Source organism: Ipomoea nil, unplaced genomic scaffold, assembly GCF_001879475.1.
Source record: "Ipomoea nil cultivar Tokyo-kokei standard unplaced genomic scaffold, Asagao_1.1 scaffold3150, whole genome shotgun sequence".
Classification (NCBI taxonomy): domain Eukaryota; kingdom Viridiplantae; phylum Streptophyta; class Magnoliopsida; order Solanales; family Convolvulaceae; genus Ipomoea; species Ipomoea nil.
The window spans coordinates 1,667,041-1,688,869 of NW_017619578.1; the positions used below are offsets into that span (position 1 = coordinate 1,667,041).

Sequence of the window (21,829 nt, forward strand, 5' to 3'; positions counted from 1 at the left end):
CACAAGCAACAGTTATAACGAGCATATGCAGTTCACAACAGATAAGGCAAGGCATAAACAATGATCATAACCCAACATGAACAATCCCCAATATAAATCCCATAGTCACATCTCCCAAGACACTCATGATCACCACTCATCCATATCACAACACATAGCACACTTTGTTGGCGCCACAGGACCAATCGCATGCCCATACATGAGGGTCAGCGCATATAGCTCTGACACGGCCCCGCAGCACCTGCCCCGTATCGCAACACGGAGGGGTCGATCGCAACCGACCGATGAACCGCAGCTCATAAGAATGTGTAATCTGACTGTAGCCAGGAATTCCCATCTGACTACAGCCAGCCTCCGAACCGCAGCTCGGGAAAATGTCATCTGATTGCAGCCAGGAATTCCCATCTGACTACAACCAGCTTCTGGACCGCAGCCCAGGATATCGTCATCCGACTACAGCCAGGAATTCCCATCTGACTGTAGCCGGCTTCTGAACCGCAGCTCAGGAATAACTAATCCGATCGCAACCGAATTGGGGCAACACGCACACATAACACATAGCAAGCACATACAACCCACATTACACGTTGGGAAGGGGAATAAATGTATAAATAAACCTATGCGTGAACCATCACCAACTAAGAATAGTCCTAAGGGGTTCATACTTCTTCCACCTAAGTCAACGGGATACCAATTCAACTAGCATGCAATATAATCGACTCATAAACCTACGAACGGTACCCGAAATACCAAACTAGACATAGGCACGACAAACGGGGTCCGTTGGGACACCACGGGGATCGGGGAAACATCAAACGGGGAAGCCGGGGTCCCGAGGGGGGGAAGATTCCAGCGGGTAGCCGGTGGGTGGGGGTCCACCCGCCGGCTGCCCGCCGGCCATCACTGTTCCGGGCAGCGGGTGCCCGGCGGGCAGCTGCCCGCCCGCCGGCTGCCCGCTGCCGGAACTGCCCGGAGTTGCCATGGGTAGGTGGCGGGTCCCCTACCCCCACCTACCCCCCACTGACTCTTTTCATCACTTTTCGCCCCGGGAACCGTTGTGGAACCCGAAACCATGCTTAGACACTTTACAACGCAATTAACGACAACACGTAGACAATTAACGGATCAAATACGAGAAACGAACGGCACCTAACCTATCATGCATAATCAACACCCAAACATGCGATTTCCCCACCCGATAATCCAAGAATAATATCATACGATACAACCTAGGGTTCTAATCACTTTTATATCAACAAGAATACAATTCGTCTTCTAATTGCAAGATTCGGCAGGAATAACACATAATCATCAAGGATACCAATTAATCATCAAAAGCATCATAATTATCAAGAACAACACATAATCATCAAAACCCCAATTAATCATCAAGAACATCATAATTATCAAGAAACTCCCAATATCAAGATTATCAAGATTCCTCATGGAATCATTATATCGACATCAATAATAATCATCATTAATCGCCATTTACAACAATATGGGGGGAAACCCTAAGGGGAAATCATAGCTATGAAAATAGGTTTTGTTGAGACATGGGTTACCTCTTAGCCTTAATTAATTCCTTGGCTATGAAGGATCTTTCTTTTAAGCTTTCTTGACTTCTTGATTTCTCCTAGGGGAATTCTTGGAGCTCTTTGGGTGGTGAGAGATTATTGTGGTGGGGATTCTAAATGCCTTCTAAGTTCCCTATTTATATACCATGGGGGTTTAATCCTCCTAGGATTAGGTAATGGGCTTTAGGGGTGGGGGTCCACGGACTATGGTGGGCCTTTTTCCCAACTTGATCATAATAAATTATTCTTTCTTATGGGTCATAGATTAATTAATTACTTGGTCTTAGGGGCCGTAACACGGGGTGTTACACTCTCCCCCCTTACAAGGGGCTTCGTCCCCGAAGCCCGGTGTCATAGTCCACCCTTTCACCCCTAGACATCTCGTAGCTCGGCCTCCTGGGTAGGAATGTGGCCCTACGTTTGTCTTGGTTCGGGGTAGGCTGTACTTTTGGTGGCGTTGTGATAGAGAAGTTCTGTGTGTACCTCGGTTTCCTGCGCTGGAACTGGATGCCCCACGAGTGCCCAAGGCGGCCTCGATTGCTGCCACCCTCTGATCGAGTGCGCGTGTGGTGCGAATCAAGGATGAGAACCCTTCTTCCATGATTTGGTTTTGCCGATTGAGCTGTGCGAGAATGCGCTCATTGACTGAGCCCTCGTTTTGACCCCTCGGGTCCCTTCTGGATCGGGGTTGCACTGTCGGGTCGGGCCCGTCATCCTCCTCCTGTTCCTCATTTCCCTCCGGGCCCCCACAGTCCTGCATGGCTCGCTTGAGCTTCTTGTTGGAGATGTCCAACCGGTCAACCAATTCCCTTCGTTCTTCCTCGGGCTTTTGGCAAATCTCTTCGAGGGTGAGGTAACGTCCTCCCTCGGTGTAGTAGATGTCGTTGCGGCGAAGGTTTTGGGCATTGAAAACCATACCATTGGGGGTCTTTACCTTGGTGTGGCTTAGATCCACCCCCTTTTTCTCCATGATCCAACTTAGGATCATCCCGTAGGGTAGGCTAAGCCGGTTGTTCGTTTTACAGAATTCCATGTGCTTGAGCATGAGGGCCGGCAAGTTGAACTTGATTTTGTGTTTTAGGAGGTACGCAAAGGCACACTCTAAGCTTCCCACATCCTTGCTCTTATTATTGGTGGGCAAGAGGCTATCGGTTACAATCATAATCAATATCTTTTGCTCCGCCGATAGCCATTTCCGGTGTGGTCGGGTGGCCGAGGTGAACCCATCCTCTTTCCCGAGTAAGTACCCGAGATAGTCCTTGTATCCCGTGGTTTGGGTGTCAATCCACCCCTTCCGGTCGTAGTTGGACACACCCGTGGTGGTCAATTTCAAGAGCTTGGCCAAACGGCCTTCGGAAAGCACAATTTCCTTGCCGCGGACTTTGGTGGTGATCTCTACCTTGTCACCTCGTTTGGTGGCTACAAGGTGTTGATAGAACTCCTTCACCAATTCGGGGTACGTATCTCCTTTGATGGTGAGATACGTATCTAAAAGTCCTTGGTGTCTAAGCATGTCAACCAATTCCGGAGAGAATTGGTCGGGTTCAAGTGCTTTACCTCCGATTACGATATAATCGGCATTGCTCCACTCCGGGGTGCGGATTCCGAGAGGCTTCTTTGGCATGATGATGATCGCTCGTTGGTGGCGGTTTCTGGCTGCTCCTTTTTCCGGCACGGCGGCGACGGCGGTTTTCCGGCGACTTTTCCGGCGGTCCCCGGCGGCGGTTCTTGCTCGTTATTGCGAAGGGCGCCGGCGAGCGTAGGTTCGACGAGAGGAGGCAACGGCGAGTGAATGACGGCAGCGGGCTCCCAGGCAGCGTCGTATGGCGGTGGCAGCGGGTTGGGGCTGGGCATTCGCCGGGCGGAGGAGCGGTGGCCGAACTCGTGCGGCGGCGCGGCGTCGTGGCCGGCGGTTGAGCGTCGGCCGGCGGCGGCGTGTAGCTGGGGCGGGTCGCGAGGTTGCGGCTCCTCACGGTGGCTGGCCGGTGAGGGTTTTAGGGGGGGGGGGGGGTCGAGAGAGAGAGAGAGAGAAGGGAGGAGAGTTGGGTGATTTGGGGAAGAAGGAGGAGGGTTTATGATTTGGGGATTTTGTGGGTTTTGGGGTTTTGGAGGGGTTTATCAAGGGAGTGTTCCCTTATGGTTTCAAGAAACACACATGGGCTAGTGGTTAAGGCTTTAACTTGTAGATGAGAGGTCTAAGGTTCCATTCCCAATGGTAACATTAGGCATTTCTTGATGGGGTGATTTTTGTCCTTTTTCCTTGTTTCGTCTTTTAGTGGGGAGGGGGAGGGGTTGGGTGGATGACGTAGCTTGTGTTTTACTCGCGTAGCGGGATTGGAATTTGAACAAAAATGAATCTTTATTCATAACACTTTCTAAGTAGCTAAGTTAAGTAGGCATAATGCTCCCGAAGTAATTAAACTAAATAAGTGGTCGATGCGATACAGGGAACGGCTACAAGGGGTGATGTCTTATCCTAGGCAGAATTCGCTTTCGGGATTTTCTTCGGCGAGGTCTGTATGGTCCTTGTCTTCGGGGTTTGGGTCTTCCCCTTCGAGGTCTTCTTCGTTTCCGAGGTCGGCTTGCGTTTGGCTCATGACGAATATTTTTCCGGGAGCGCCGTAGCCCCCTTGGTGACCCGTGGTGGTGGGACGTGGCCTTTGGGGTTGAGTGCAATGGAAGGCCTTGTGTCCTTCCTCCCCGCAGTTGAAGCACCTCCAGGGGTTGCCTGCGCAGTCCTTGCCGCGGTGGCTTTTGTTGCATCTCGGGCAAGGAAAGTTCCTTGGGTTCGCTTCGTTGTTTCCCAGGGGCGGCCTTGGGTTGGTTGGGTTGCTTGTCCTCGTGCCGACGTCGTTCCTTGTTCTTTTCACTGGCGGTGCCCCACTTCCGGGATTCCTTCTTCGCATTTGTTCTTGAACCCCGCGTTGAAGTAGTTGGATTCGGTAGAGATTTGCGGCACTGCCGTAAGCCTCGTTGAGGGTCCGGGGCCTACTCACCACCAGTGCCTTCCGGGCTTCGAAGTTGAGGCCCGATACGAATCTTTCTACCTTGGTTACCTCGGTGGGGACGAGTTCGGGCGCGAAGCGTGCCAGTTCGAGGAACCGTTTATGGTACTCTACGACGGTGGTCGTTCCTTGCTTTAGATGGAGGAACTCTTCATACATGGATGCTCTTACGTGAGTTGGGTAGAACCGTTCGCGCAGCCGTGCCTTGAGGCTTTCCCAGTTGAACCCTGGCTCTTGTCGGTGGGTGGGTCCCTCGTGGATCCACCAGAGATCGGCCTCGTGTCCGAAGTAGAACGAGGCTATTTCCACGCGGCGTTCCTCCGGACATTCTACTACCCCTAGAATCTTATCGAGAGTCCGGATCCACTCCTCTAGGACAGCGGGGTCTTCTTCTCCGGAGAACGTAGGAGGCCGGTGGTTTGAGACTTGTCGGGCGATGTCTGAGCTTGCGTTCGTCGGAGGTGGTGGGGGCCTGACGTTGCGAAGGGCCGCATCACTTAGTGCCTGCGCGACTTGTGTTAGTTGCTGTAGAGTTTGAGTCAAGGGGTCGTCAGTGGTGGGTTCCGGAGTCCCTGATTGTCTTCTGTTTGGTGCCATGTTATCGCCTTTCTGGTCAGGGTTTATAGGAGTGTTAGATTAAAGTCCGTTGTACTTCTTATGAAGAGATAAGTGGGGAAGAGTAACGTGTGGGGGAGTTTTATGTGTAGGTTTCACAATCTCACCGCGCGTCCTAAGATTCCTAAGCCCTACGTCTCTAAATACCTAGAGTTCAAGCCTAATGTCCTAAAGTCCAGTCTTAAGAGTCTTTCCTAGGGTTAAACTTAGGCTCTGATACCAACTGTAACACCCCTGATTTTCAAGACATTTAAAACTTAATAATAAAGGTAACATCTCATTAAATCCCAAAGCGTAACATAAGTGTACGGGGTGCTATGCCACACCTGGGCTAGAGAACCCAGGTGCACAGGCTGTCTAACTACTATCCTCCGAAATATAAATGCATAATATGGCACGCAGGCCGAAAGGGAAACTATACTACTTCTACGCTCCAGTTCTAGCGCGCTCCAGTGCTCTAATCCTCTGTGCCTGAAAGCCAAATATATCTGTTCAGCGAGAGATGCTGGTAACCCGCTCCAACGCGTTGAAATACAATACATATAGAGATATATATATAGATATACGAAAATCATTTTGAGCATGAAGATATATCCTACGAACTCTAGCTTTAAAACCGGGAACGACTCGACAGATAAGGCCAGACACAAGCAACAGTTATAACGAGCATATGCAGTTCACAACAGATAAGGCAAGGCATAAACAATGATCATAACCCAACATGAACAATCCCCAATATAAATCCCATAGTCACATCCCCCAAGACACTCATGATCACCACTCATCCATATCACAACACATAACACACTTTGTTGGCGCCACAGGACCAATCGCATGCCCATACATGAGGGTCAGCGCATATAGCTCTGACACGGCCCCGCAGCACCCTGCCCCGTATCGCAACACGGAGGGGTCGATCGCAACCGACCGATGAACCGCAACTCATAAGAATGTGTAATCTGACTGTAGTCAGGAATTCCCATCTGACTACAGCCAGCCTCCGAACCGCAGCTCGGGAAAATGTCATCTGATTGCAGCCAGGAATTCCCATCTGACTACAACCAGCTTCTGGACCGCAGCCCAGGATATCGTCATCCGACTACAGCCAGGAATTCCCATCTGACTGTAGCCGGCTTCTGAACCGCAGCTCAGGAATAACTAATCCGATCGCAACCGAATTGGGGCAACACGCACACATAACACATAGCAAGCACATACAACCCACATTACACGTTGGGAAGGGGAATAAACGTATAAATAAACCTATGCGTGAACCATCACCAACTAAGAATAGTCCTAAGGGGTTCATACTTCTTCCACCTAGGTCAACGGGATACCAATTCAACTAGCATGCAATATAATCGACTCATAAACCTACGAACGGTACCCGAAATACCAAACTAGACATAGGCACGACAAACGGGGTCCGTTGGGACACCACGGGGATCGGGGAAACATCAAATGGGGAAGCCGGGGTCCTGAGGGGGGGAAGATTCCAGCGGGTAGCCGGTGGGTGGGGGTCCACCCGCCGGCTGCCCGCCGGCCATCACTGTTCCGGGCAGCGGGTGCCCGGCGGGCAGCTGCCCGCCCGCCGGCTGCCCGCTGCCGGAACTGCCCGGAGTTGCCACGGGTAGGTGGCGGGTCCCCTACCCCCACCTACCCCCCACTGACTCTTTTCATCACTTTTCGCCCCGGGAACCGTTGTGGAACCCGAAACCATGCTTAGACACTTTACAACGCAATTAACGACAACACGTAGACAATTAACGGATCAAATACGAGAAACGAACGGCACCTAACCTATCATGCATAATCAACACCCAAACATGCGATTTCCCCACCCGATAATCCAAGAATAATATCATACGATACAACCTAGGGTTCTAATCACTTTTATATCAACAAGAATACAATTCGTCTTCTAATTGCAAGATTCGGCAAGAACAACACATAATCATCAAGGATACCAATTAATCATCAAAAACATCATAATTATCAAGAACAACACATAATCATCAAAACCCCAATTAATCATCAAGAACATCATAATTATCAAGAAACTCCCAATATCAAGATTATCAAGATTCCTCATGGAATCATTATATCGACATCAATAATAATCATCATTAATCGCCATTTACAACAATATGGGGGGAAACCCTAAGGGGAAATCATAGCTATGAAAATAGGTTTTGTTGAGACATGGGTTACCTCTTAGCCTTAATTAATTCCTTGGCTATGAAGGATCTTTCTTTTAAGCTTTCTTGACTTCTTGATTTCTCCTAGGGGAATTCTTGGAGCTCTTTGGGTGGTGAGAGATTATTGTGGTGGGGATTCTAAATGCCTTCTAAGTTCCCTATTTATATACCATGGGGGTTTAATCCTCCTAGGATTAGGTAATGGGCTTTAGGGGTGGGGGTCCACGGACTATGGTGGCCTTTTTCCCAACTTGATCATAATAAATTATTCTTTCTTATGGGTCATAGATTAATTAATTACTTGGTCTTAGGGGCCGTAACACGGGGTGTTACATATATATATATATATATATATATATATATATATATATATATATATATACGGGGACGGGGTGGGGCGGGGAGAGTACTCCCCATCCCCGTCCCCGTCCCCGCCGGGGAATCAAATATTCTCCCCATCCCCATCCCCGTTCCCCTATTTTTGTCCCCATCCCCGTCCCCGTCGGAGTGGGGAATCGGGTTCCCCGTCGGGTACGGGTACAATTGACATCCCTAGGCATTGTGTAGCCTTGTGACCTTAGTATGCATGCTAGAATCTTTATGTTTATGTTTAATTATATTGAATGCATCTGTCATTGCTAGATTGAGTCTGTCTTCGGATTTAAATTAGAGTTTCGTAAGTATATATGTATTCCAGTTTCAAAATGAGTTTCTTATATCTACCTATATTGTACTTAACGCGTTGGAGTGGGTTACCAGCATCATTCTCTGGCGGTTGTTATACCGAATGATTTTCAGGTAATGAGCCTTAGCTTCGGAGCGCGCTAGTCAGAGCCTAGGCTTAGTTAGAATAGTTCAATTATCGGCCTGCGTGCCTTGAAGTTGTATTGAATGTTGACTTGAGGATTTCTTATGTTTGGATAGTTTAGCCTTTGTACCTAGGTTCTCAAACCTAGGTGTGGCATAGCGCCCCGACTATTATTCTTAGTTCATGCTCTGTTTAGGAATTTATAATGGGATTACCTTTATTATATAAGTTTTAAAAGTTTCGAAAATTTGGGGTGTTACAGTTGGTATCAGAGCCTAAGTTCGACCCTTGGATGAGACCTTTAAGACAAGACTTTAGGACATTAAACTTGAACTCTAGGTGTTTAGGTACATAGGACTCAGGAAACTTAGGACGCGCGGTGAGGCTGTGAGTTTATCTATCATTATCTGCCTAACTCCTTCTCACCCTATCATGTGCTTAGTTTAAAAATCCCCTATACTTATAGCATCAAGGTAAGGGTGCAACCCACTAACTTACCAATACGATCAATATTTGGCCCTGTAGACCACCAGAATGGCGCCAACAAGAAGTCAGTCAAGGACCCCTGAACCCTCCGCTCACGAATCTCTAGTCCAGAATCTACAGACCTCGAAGCGCCCAAACGCTAAGCAATGCCGTCCTCCATAACAACAACCGACCACCACCACTGCCAAACGGGAACTCAGATGTCGCTTGCCAAATTTCGAACCATCGCCCGCCTACCTTCTCAGGGGAAGAGGACTCCGCAATCCTCGAAGAATGGATCCGAACCTCCGAAAAGATCTTTGAGGTAGTAGAATGCCCGGAGGGACGCCGAGTAGAGATAACCTCATTCTACTTCGGACACGAAGCCGATCTTTGGTGGGTTCACAAAGGACCTACTTGTAGGAAAGAACCAGGGTTCAACTGGGAATCCCTGAAAGTGCGACTACGGGAACGGTTCTATCCCGCACATGTAAGGGCGGCCATGTACGAGGAATTCATCCACCTAAAACAGGGGATGGCCATGGTCATGGAATATCACAAACGATTTCTCGAGCTAGCTCGTTTCGCGCCTGAATTTGTGCCTACCGGAATGACCAAGGTAGAGAAATTTGTGACGGGCCTCAACTTCGAAGCTCGAAAGTCTCTAATTGTAAGCAAACCCCGAACCCTTAATGAAGCTTACACCAGCGCCGCCAACCTCTACCGGATCCAACTTCTACAACGAGGATTTCAGGAACAGATCCGTAAGAGGAACGCGGGAGGCAGGGCGCCACCCATAAAAAGGACCAGGAACGACTCTAACGCAAGGACAGTTAACCCATCTAATCAAGGATCGTCGATAAGAAACAACGAAGCCAACGCAAGACCATTCCTTTGCCGAAGATGCAACAAGGATCAATGTTGAAAAAATCGCTAGGCGCCTGGGGACCGCCTAGAGCGCCTAGGCGGGCGCCTAGAACTCCTAGAGCGCTTAGGCAGGAGCCTAGTGCCTAGGCGCGATTTTTGCAACAGTGACAAGGATCATAGGGGCAAGGACTGCCTGGGGAACACCTTGCGGTGCTTCAACTGCGGGGGAGAAGGACACAAGTCCTTCCAGTGCACTTAGTCCCCAAGCACAAACCCTACGATCATGGGACGACAAGGGAACATGAATAACCAAGGGAAATACGGGGCTCCTAGAAAGGTATTCGTCCTTAGCCGCACCCAAGCCGACCTTGAAACCGAAGCCAACATCGACGCAGAAAACGTGCCCCTAGGGGACGAGGATCCTGCGAATCAATCGGAGGAGAATCCGAAAGAAGAATTCTGCTTAGGATAAAACTGTGAACCCCTGTAGACAACCCCTTTTGTAGAATCGCTTATTTAGCTTGGTTATTTAGAAGCTCTCGTACCTTGAATTAAAGACAAAATTAATTAATTCAATCAGTTTAAATTCCCCCGACTACCGCTCCTCGGGGTAAGTGGAGGACTAAGATCCACGTCTTCTATAATCTACAACACACGGCGAAAGCAAAGGCCCAACGAGGGGATCCGGTCAAGCCACCTGCCACATTAGACCAAAAGAATGATAGGAAGCCCAAAGCATGGAAGGATGCACAAAAGGGGGCTAATGCAACCAATGAGGGTTAAACTCTAAACCTTCCACTTACAAGACCAAACTCCTAACCACTAAACTATGAATGTTTCTTAAAATCTCAAGGGGGCACAACTTTCTTAAACCCCTCCAAATCCCTAAAACCACAAAATCCCCAAATCAAAAACCCTTATTCTTCTTCTTCCTCCCACTCCTACCCTCTCTCTCTCCCTCTCTCCCCCCACGCCGGCCGACCACCCGAAACCCCCCAGCCGCACACCAAACAACCACCACCGACCGCACACCACCGGCCACTCGCCGCCACTACCCCGGCGACCACCCGGCTAACCACCGCCACCTGCGAGACGCCCGCAACGCCCCTTTCCCGTCGACGCCACGGCCAGCCCCCGCTGCCACACCACGAAGCCATCGCCATCCTCGCTCAAAAGCAGCCAGGGTCCTCGCCGCCGACCCCCGAGTCTCCGCCGGAACGAAGCCACACCACCGCCAAGCTCGCCGGTAGTCCTACCGGAATTCTCGCCGGAAATTCCGCCAGAGCATCAAGCCGCACCGCCACCGCTTCTTGGAAAATCCTACAATGCCGAAAAAACCCTTCGGTACCCGAGTCCCGGAGTGGAACGACGCCGACTACACGGTAATTGGAGGTAAAGCACTAGAACCCGACCAATTCTCCCCGGAGTTGGTTGATATGCTTCAATTCCAAGGCCTCTTGGATACCTATCTCACGATTAAAGGAGATACGTACCCCGAATTGGTAAAGGAGTTCTATTGCCATTTGGTAGCCACCAAACGGGGGGACAAATTAGAGATCATCTCCAAGGTCCGGGGTAAGGAGATAGTGCTCTCCGAGGGCTGCTTGGCTAAGCTCCTAAAACTGACCACTATGGGTGTATCAGACTATGACCAGAAGGCTTGGGTCAGTACCCGAGACACGAGGTACACTGACTACCTCAGGTATTTATTGGGCAGAGAAGACGGTTTCACTTTGGCCACAAGGCCAAACAGGAAGTGACTAACCGTCGAGCAGAAATTGCTAGTCATGATTGTGTCCGACAGCTTGTTGCCCACTAACAACAAGAGCAAGGACATGGGGAGCTTGGAATGCACCTTTGCCTATTTCTTTAAGCATAAGGTCAAGTTCAATTTGCCCGCCCTTATGTTGAAACACATGGAATTCTGTAAATCTAGCAACCGGCTCAGCTTACCCTATGGGATGATCCTAAGTTGGATCATGGAAAGAAAGGGGGTGGACCTAAGCGAGACGGAAGCCAAACCCATGAGTGGGATGGTTTTCAATGCCCAGAACCTCCACCGCAATGACATCTACCATGTCGGAGAGGGACAGTACATCACCCTCGAGGAGGTTTGCCTGAAATCCACAAAAGAACGACGTGTGTTGGTTGACTAGTTGGAGATCTCTAACAAAAAGCTGAGACGGGCAATGCAAGAATGTGGAGAGCAGGAGGAACAGGAAGAAGACAGCGAGCCTAACCAGCCTGAACCCGCACAAGGAAGAGAAAACATGGAGGGCCAAGATGAGAGGTCCACCAATGAGCGCATTCTCGTGCAGCTCACCAGGTAGAACCGGTTTATGGATGACGGGTTCTGGTCCCTGATTCTCACGAAAAGCTCATTGGACCGGAGAGTGGCTGCAATCGAGGCCATGTTGGGCACACGCGGAGCTTCAAGCTCAAGAGCAGGAAACCAAGGTAGACCCAAACATCCCAAACACTACTTGCCGCCGACCTAACCAAACCCCACTCTACCCCCAGCAAATGACACGTGGAGCCACATTTCCTAAATCAGGAGTCTGAATGCGTGACGTCCAGGGGTGATAGAATGGATCTATGCCCAGGCTTCGTGGACGAAGCCTCTTGTAATGAGGGGAGGGTGTAACACCCCGTGTTACGGCCTCTAACCCGGACTAATTATTTAATTGATTACCATTAATAATTAGAAAGGGACCTAATTAGGTTAGGATCCCCTTAATTAATTAAGGGGGCCCACCATGGATCATGGACCCTTATCCTTAAACCAAATCCTTAGTCCTATAAGGAAGAAGATAAGTGAATCCTTACTATTCAGACCCTAGTTAGGACTCCTAAATATATATAAGGACTTAGGAAAAATTTAGAGATCCCACCACAATTGATTCTACCACACAAGATATTCCCAGGAATTCGCCTGTCACAAAACGTAGGAGAACCCACGAGAAGAAGATCTTAGAGAAAGAACCTTAGTAGCCAAGGATACTAGTTAAGGCTAAGAGGTAACCCATGTTTCAACAAAACCTATTTTCCTCTCTATATCTTATTCATTGGCTCCTTTGATATATGATTCTGTGCTTGAGTCTTGATAGAGCTTTGCCTAGGGTTTATATATTATGTTTATATGATAATCTTGATGTTTATGTGTTAATCTTGATGCTTATGTGATAATCTTGATGTTCTTGGTACTATAATAAGTTATATGAATGCTATTGTATTTTGATTATGTCTAGAGCCCTAGGATTAAAACGTGGTTTTCGTATTATGTTATTCTTGGTATGTTTGGGGTGGGATTTTGCATGATCGGGTGTTGAGTCTTGGCATGTTTAGGAATCGTGTTAGAAAGTGTTTGGTGTGATTCTTGGTTTAATTCCGTTAATTGAATATGTGGTGTTGTCATTATGTGTTTGAATGTGTTTGGACATGGTTTCGGGTTCCACGAGAGATCCAGGGACCATAAAGTTGCCTGTGTATCAGTAGGGGGTAGGTGGGGGACTGACCTCCCAACACTTACCCGATGCCCGCCTCTACTGTTCCAGCGGGCAGCCGGCGGGTGGTGGACTGCCCGCCGGCCACCCGCTGGAATAGTGCCCGCCGCCGGCGGGTGGTCCTCCACCCGCCACCTACTCGCTGGAATCCCGGCATGGTTCGTGGTGTTTTTCACCGTTTGATGTTTCCCCATGTCCTGTTGTATCCCGTTTGTCGTGTGTGAGTCTAGTTTGATGTATCGGGTACCGTTCTTAGGATAAAAGAGTCTTGTGTATTGCATGCTAGTTGAATTGGTATCCCGTTGGCCTAGGAGGAAGGTGTATGATCCCGTAGGAGTGTCATGGGTGGGTTAATGTAGTTTGTTACGTATGAGTTATGTTAAGTGTCCCCCGATGATTCCCCCTCGTTATGTGTTAATGTGGGTTGCATGTTGTTTGGCTTCTATGTTGTTGTGCATGATAACCCAATTGGTTGCGATCAATTGGCTATAATGACTATCTGGTTGGTTGAGAACAACCAGGTATTAACCCGACCGGTTGCGATCAGTCGGCTATACAGACAGTTGGATTGGTTGAGATCAATCGGCTGTTATATATATATATATATATATATATATATATATATATATATATATATATATATATATATAGGGTTGAGTTCAAATGAGGACAACAATATATAGAGGACTGTGAGGACAAATAATGGGCACACAACAAATTTATACCAGGCACACAACTTAATACATAATGGCACACAAGAATAAATGTAAACATCATGTTTCGAACCCAGGCTCTATAAATTAACAAATCTAGCACGTAACATACAAACTGTGGCACACGACTGCATTCAGCCATGCACACGACATACTGGCTAATGGCACACACTACATATGTCCTCACAGTCCTCTATAATATACTTGTCCTCATCTGAATACACATCTATATATATATATATAGGGCTGCGGTCCATAATCTGGTTGCGATCAGACATACTTGATAATAGGGCTGCGGTCCATAATTTGGTTGCGATCAAACTCTTATGATACAAATGAGCTGCGGTTCATTGATTGGTTGCGATCAATCTCCTTGTGCTGCGATACAAGTTAAAGTGTTGCGGGGCCATGTCAGGGCTATATGCACTAACCCACATGTATGGCCATGTAAATGGTCCTGCGGCACCACCATATGTGTATACACCGATACGTGCCTTATTGTTGATTGTTTGACTGTAATGATGACTGGATTTTGTTATGATTGGCATTGTGTAGCCTTGTAACCTTAGGATGCATGCTAGAATCTTTATGTTTATGTTTAATTATATTGAATGCATCTGTCATTGCTTGATTGAGTCTGTCTTCGGATTTAAATTAGAGTTTCGTAAGTATATATGTATTCCAGTTTCAAAATGAGTTTCTTATATCTACCTATATTGTACTTAACGCGTTGGAGTGGGTTACCAGCATCATTCACTGACGGTTGTTATACCGAATGTTTTTCAGGTAATGAGCCTTAGCTTCGGAACGCGTTAGTCAGAGCCTGGGCTTAGTTAGAATATTACAATTATCGGCCTGCGTGCCTTGAAGTTGTATTGAATGTTGACTTGAGGATTTCTTATGTTTGGATAGTTTAGCCTGTGTACGTAGGTTCTCAAACCTAGGTGTGGCATAGCACCCCGACTATTATGCTTAGTTCATGCTCTTTTTAGGAATTTATAATGGGATTACCTTTATTATAAATTTCAAAAGTTTCGAAAATTTGGGGTGTTACACTTGGTTTCATCATTTGTTTTATATCGATTGCTTGCATACTTGATAGCTATATTCTTTCTACCCCATATTCCCACCACACCCCACATCACACTTCTAAAGTGTGGAAAGGGAACCACGAATCACCCACCCACTCGTTTTCCCCCCCTCCGTCCATATGAGTGAACATCGAGGACGATGTTTGTTCTAAAGTGTGGAAAAGACGCACGTCGTGTTTCATTTGTCTTAACTCTTGAAGGGTGATTGATTGAGGCTCATATATGAATGAAATGGATGCCATTGTTTATATTATCTAAGAAATGTGCTCAAATGATGTGTGACATTTTTGAATCTTTGAGATGTTTTTTGAAAATATTGCCTCTTTACACCTTTTGAGCGTGAATAGAAACCACTTAGGTTTAAAATTTTGCATGTTTGTATGATATTCACCTTTTATTTTGCTTGGACCTTAGTAAACGATCTCTCGAAGTGGGAGTGTGTACATCCCAACCTAGAAATATAAGGTAGCAAGATCTGGAATTAAACAAATTCTCTGTATGGCATGGGGCAAAAGGTGAGCCTTTGGTGAGCATAGAGAGTAAAAATCCTGAATCCCTAGAAAAAAAAGCATGAGGGGTTGAAGTGAAATGAAGAAAGAGAAAAAGGCTAAGACTAAAAATAATGGCCACTCCTTGAGATAAGAAACGAGGTGAGCCATCTCGCTAGGGCTTGGGGCAAATCCATTGCACTGTCTTTGAAAAAGCGTAGAGCTCTACGTGAAGTCAGTTGTCCCAGTGGCGATGTCCTAGGAGATTATAAGAGAGAGAGGAGGGAAGCCACCCGGCTAGAAACTCGGCACCCATAACACTGACCTTCAAAAAAGCACGGAGCTCCATGTGAAGTCAGGTCGCCTGGTAATGATTCTAGGGGGATGAGAAAAAAGAGTGCCCGCCTAAGTCAACTAGCGAAGAGAGGTCCATGCCATACTTCACTTTATTTTATGTTAGGTCTTGGCCTATAAGGATGGAAAAGGGGTTGTTTGTACACACCGTTCCCACTAGTTGGATCGGCTTAAGGCCCTTGCAAAATCGAAGGTGAATCCAACTTTGGAATGCATGCTTGAATTGTGTGAGAGGTGTGACCCCTTTTGAGCTTATTTCTAAAACTTCTAGGGGCCTTTGTTTTCTCAAACATCTCTTAAATTGAAATGACTTTGTCATATCTTGTTTGCCACATTTGCTCTATAATATGAAGAATGCCATGCGTTTGATTCCTATGCCTACCCTCACATTAATTTGCCATTTGAGTGTTAAGTATCTTGTGAGACACATTTTAACACTTACGTTTTGATTTGATTCACATCTTGCTTGAGGACAAGCAAGACAAAAGTGTGGAAATTTGTGATAAGTGTTAAATTGTGTCACTTATATGGGAAATTTAGGAGTCATATTTTGCTAGAATTAGAGTCTATTGAGCCTATTATGTGTTTAATATAGCTTATTTTAATAAAAGTTAAGCACAAGAACCATGTGTGGTTACAATTGTGAAAAATAGCAAAATACTAACATTTTTAGGACATTTCGGCGATAGTTTGATAAATTGGGAATATAAAGAGCTAGAGATGTCCAAATAAGGTGATTCAAGTGGCATTGGATTGGCATTTCAAATATCTACAACTTTCATGAAGACTACAAAGGCCAATTAGGACATCTAGGCAGTCAAAATCAGCGAAGAACGCATCAGGATACCCAGTCACGCTGGCTTCACGCGAGTAACAACAGAGTAAATGGGGTAATCCATTTACGCCCGCATCACGCGCGTGAAGTGCGCGTAAATTGGAAATAACAGGCTGGTTGGTGAGATAAATGGGCGAAAATTCAGATTTGATGCATTATCATCATTATACACCTTTCAACTTTCTCTCTCTAGGTTTTTAGGTTAGATTTCTCTGCATCTTCTCTCTAGATCTAGATAGCCACTCTCGCTCTTCAATTCAAAAGAGGATCTTGCATTTTGTAGAAAGGATTTGGTAACTATTTCTTCATATCTTTATATTCATGCTTTAATTGCGCCATTTCCATCTCTTCTAGTTGCTAGATCTAAATTTCTACATATATATATAGTTTTATATATATAATATATAATATTTTATATTAAAACTTTAACAAAAAGAAAACTAAACTAAACCCTAATAGAGTAACAGGCTAACACTTACCCCTCCAAGTTTCGTGAGTCGTGACTCTCGTTGGGAGAAGAACAGAGAACGCCTCCAATGTTGCCTTCAAGCTTCCACTCTCCAACGGCTCTGCACTTCCGGTTGTGACTCGTGAGTCTCGTTACTCTGCCCTCGTCTGGATTCTGTGATAGAGAAGCTCCAACGCCTCCACTCTTGATCTATGTGACGGTTCCAGCAGCGATGGACGACAAGGGCACGATTCCAGTAGCGTAGGGCAGCAAGGGCGGTGCTTCTCTGTTTCCTCCGGCATAGGACTACAACGCATGACAGCAGCACTCTTCCTTCTGTTTTCTCCGGCAACTTCTCTGGTGCGGGACTGCGGGGTGTCCACAGTGCTTCTTCTCCGGCGGTAAGTTGGCAGTGGCGACTGGTAAGTATAAAAATATAAATATTATTTGTATAAATGTTATTATTTATTTATTTGACAATTTTATTTATAGTATGTGTTGTTGTTATTATTATTATTATTATTATTATTATTATTATTATTATTATTATTATTATTATTATTATTATTATTATTATTATTATTATTATTATTATAAATGTTATTATTTATTTATTTGATAATTTTATTTACAATATGTGTTGTTATTTATATATTATTATAATAATAGTAATTGTGAATTAAATTTGAAAATTATTTAATTTATATTATTGTAGTACTCAAAAAGTGATTATTGAATTTGTGGGCATATTTATTTAGGCAGTAGATTATTTTTTGTGGCTATGAAATCTTCAAATCTAAATGAGCAAACACAAGGACATGATGTTAGAGAATATGAGGTGGATGAGGTAATCATCTAAAATTTTCATAGTTTTTCTCAATTTATGGTCTTAGAATAAGTAATTGAATACCTGTCATTTTTATTGCCCTTGTACTTCTAGTTGGAATTTGTTTCCTTGTCTAAACTCTAGAATCTAGATAATGTATGTTGGTATCTTTAGTGAATGCTCCTAAACTTTTCCAGAAAATCAATTATGTTGATTTTAATGAAGTTAATGATGGAGGGGATAATGTACACGACTTGGATTTTAATGTGGAGCTTAATGATGATGCCATACAAAATGAAAATACAGATGTTGGAGATGAAAAAGGTGATGATGAGAAGGAATGTGAAAAGAATGATGATCAAGACCAATTTCAAAGGAAGAAAAGAAAGAGGGTATCAAAAGCACACGCTGATTTTAGTGAAGTTACTGCAAAGGATGGAAGTATAAAGCTATAATGTACACATTGTAAAACACTCCTTTCTAAGTCAGTGTCTTCTACAACAACTCATCTTTGGAACCATTTGAATAGATGTACACAAAAGAAGCTTCATACAAAAAATAAAAAAAGCCTTACAATTTCATAATGCAAAATCCAAGTTTGAGACACCACTTTTGTCATATGGTAAATATGATCATATGAAGCAAAGAGAAGCTATTGCTCATTGGATTCAAATGCACGAGCAACCGTTAAATGTTGTGGAAAATTATGGATTTACTTTACGTTCAAAGCTAATCTTCTACAATTTGAGAAAGTCTCTCGTGCCATGACAAAGAATGATGTCATTACTGTTTATGAAATAGAGAAGAAAATGATATAATTAATGTTAAGAACCATCAATAAGATATCATTGACCACTGATATTTGGAATTCTAAGGTGCAAAAGGTTTCATATATGTGTCACTGGACACTTTGTTGATTCAAATTGGCAACTTCAAAAGCGTGTACTTAGTTTCATGCATCTTCATCCTCCACATACTAGTAATGTTGTTCACTTGTTTGTAAACTATTTCTTGACTTTAATTATATTATTAATAATAATAACTATTTCTTTACTTTAATTATATTATTTCCATATTTCAGGTGTTGATATCATTGATGGGGTTATGAAGTCCACAAAAGATTGGGGGATAGAGCATAAAATCTTCACTATTTCAGTGGATAATGCTTCAAACAATGATGTTGCAGTTAGAATTGCTAAAGAAACTTTCTCCAGGAGTGATAAGCTACCTTTAGGTGGTAAGCTATTTCATGTGAGGTGCACTGCTCATATATTGAATCTTGTTGTTCAGGATGGTATTTCTACAATTAAAATCATTGTTGAGGATGTTAGGAATAGTGCGCGATTTATTAATCAGTGTGAGTTTAAGTTGTTGAAGTTCTCTGAAATTGTGTATCATTTGGAAATTCTGGTGAAAAAGTTAATTCTTGATTGTGTTACTCGTTTGAATTCTACATATGAAATGTTAATTGTAGCCATTAAAGTTAAGGATGCATTTCCAATATTTGCCAAAAAAGAGCCTTCATATAAATGTTGTCATAGCTTGGAAGATTGGATTAGAATACAGGATGTTCTTAGCATCTTAGAGGCGTTTTATGAAGCTACTCACGTGATCTCTGGAACTAATTATCCCACTTCTAATGTTTTTCTTGATGTTGTTTGGAGGTTCAATCATGTCTTAAATGAAAATGAGTTTCATCATGAAGAGCTAATTAGAAATATTGATTGGAAAGATGAAGACAAAATTTGACAAATATTGGGGTGATTGCAATCTTTTGATGTCTATTGGAGCAATACTTGATCCTGGGTACAAAATGAGGTTGGTTAATTTTGCTTTCAACTAAATATATAATGCAAATGATGCACGTATAAATGTGACGAAGGTCAAGGATGTATTATATGACTTGTTCTATGAATATGTTCAAATTGATAACATGAAAAATCGAAAAGGTAGTTCTTCTGTGACACATGTAGGGAGTTTGTCTGTTACTTCTACATGCTCTACTTCTAAAGGAAAAGTAGTTCTTTCTGGTTTTTCTTTGTATGATAAATATTTGGACAGTGTTGAAGATGAAACTCCAAACAAATCGGAGTTGGACATTTAGTTGGAGGAAGGGGTTTATTGGTGTCAAGATGGTGAAGTAACTTCCGAATTTGATGCCTTATCTTGGTGGAAATCTCATGACTTGAAGTTCAGTATTTTGTCTAAATTAGCATGTGATGTTTTAGCTATTCCAATCAGCACCGTGACATCAAAAGCCACATTTAGCGCAGATACCCGAGTTTTGGATCCTTATCGTGCTAAACTATCTTCTGATATGGTGCAAATTTTGATTTGTGGAGCATATTGGGTTCGTCAACTTCATGGGATCAATACGCCTATATGACACATGTAAGTTCTAATTTAGTGATTTAGTATATCTTATTGATTGAATGATAATAATATTAACTTTATTTTTATTTTTTGTAGGAGGAAGATGAACAAATTGATGTCATATTGCAAGCATGATGGTTTGATGATAGTTGAAGTGTAATTGTGGTTATTATTGTAGTACTTAATTGTGTAATTGTGGTTGTTATTGTAGTACTTAATTTATGGGTTTTATTGACTTTTTTTTTTTTGGATTGAAGTTAATCTTAATAAAGACTTAAAATTCTTATTCTACTATTTAATTTATGAATTTGATGATTGATTTTTTGTTGTTATTTTCATGTGATTCTTGATTAGTATATTAATATTAAATTTTATTCTATTTAAATCAATTTTTATTACATTTTATCTTAATTTATTGGAGAAGTTTGTACAAAATTAAGTTTGGCATTTCAATTCGAATATTCGAGTCGAATCGAATATATTCGAATAAACTAGTTGAATTGAATACGAATCAATTTTAAGATTCGAATATTAAACGAATACGAATACGAATATTCGAATATATAGTCGAATTCGAATCGAATAGTGAGATATTTGACTCGATTCGTTTACACCCATACACGCAACTAGAGCGTCTCTCAAATGACTTTTCACGTTTTGTTTGGTACTACCCGATGAAATTCAAATCTGATATATATTCTATATTTGCCAAGTTTCGTGCATCCGTAGAAAAATGTTTCTCAACCTCTATTAAATGCATTCAGTCTAATATGGGCGGTGATTACCGGAAACTCCATCCAAAGTATTCGCCTCCGCATGGATTTCAGACAGATATTCATGCCCACACACACACAAGCAAAATGGCCGTGTGGAACGTAAACATCGCCATGTAGTCGAAACCCGGCTAACTTTACTAGCTCAGAGTCATGTTCCACAAAAATATTGGCCTTATGCGTTCAAGTCCGCGGTTCATCTAATTAATCGCCTTCCGTCCACTGTTTCCCAAAATTTCAGTCCTTATTTTCGGTTATTTAACAATTCTGCCCATTATAGTCTATTACGTGTGTTTGGATGCGAGTGTTTTCCGTGCCTCTGTCCATATAACAAACACAAAATGGACTTCCGCTCTATTTTTTGTGTTTTTCAGGGATATCCAGAATCTTTTCTTGGTTACAGGTGCTTATACAAAGATTCAGGCCGCATTTATATTGCAAGCTACATGCGGTTTAATGAAGAAGTCTTCCCGTTCCAAAACCCGCAACATGCCTCCACTACTAATTCTAGTGTTGCGGCCGCGCTACCATGGGCATGTGCACAACTTCATCAGCCTTCACCGCCAATACAATCTCCGCCAACACCCCCGCTACGACCACCCTTGAGTCAATCCCCACCCACGCAACCACCAGCTGCCCACCCGCCTATACTGACAACTTCCTCCTCGACAGCAGTCGTAGCCTCCTCGTCCTTTCTGCCATCGACCTCGTCGACCACCACAGGCAGAGGCAGACCCCGCACTAGACCAAATGTACGTACTTAGACCATGTAGCTACGTACAACAACACATGTAAGGAGACATCAACCAACTGCGATGGTAGCTTCAGTAGATGATGATGAGCCATCTTGTCACTCGCAAGCTGTCAAGTCTTCACATTGGCGAACTGCT

At 44.2% G+C, this 21,829-nt stretch overlaps 1 protein-coding gene across 2 annotated transcripts; it reads left to right on the forward strand.

Annotated features, from left to right (window-relative positions):
* The first annotated feature begins 17,720 nt into the window (after positions 1–17,720).
* LOC109167330 lies at positions 17,721–18,258 on the forward strand. 2 transcript variants are annotated; one of them, XR_002051820.1, is made up of 2 exons: positions 17,721–17,814; positions 18,100–18,110. XR_002051820.1 is itself a non-coding variant. In XM_019316354.1 (2 exons), exons 1-2 carry the CDS (start codon positions 17,749–17,751, stop codon positions 18,246–18,248), a joined length of 324 nt encoding a protein of 107 aa, XP_019171899.1. In that variant the 5' UTR covers positions 17,721–17,748; the 3' UTR covers positions 18,249–18,258. The 2 variants fall into 2 exon arrangements, 1 of the variants encoding a protein (XP_019171899.1); XM_019316354.1 differs by having other exon boundaries at positions 17,991–18,258.
* Positions 18,259–21,829: the final 3,571 nt, after the last annotated feature.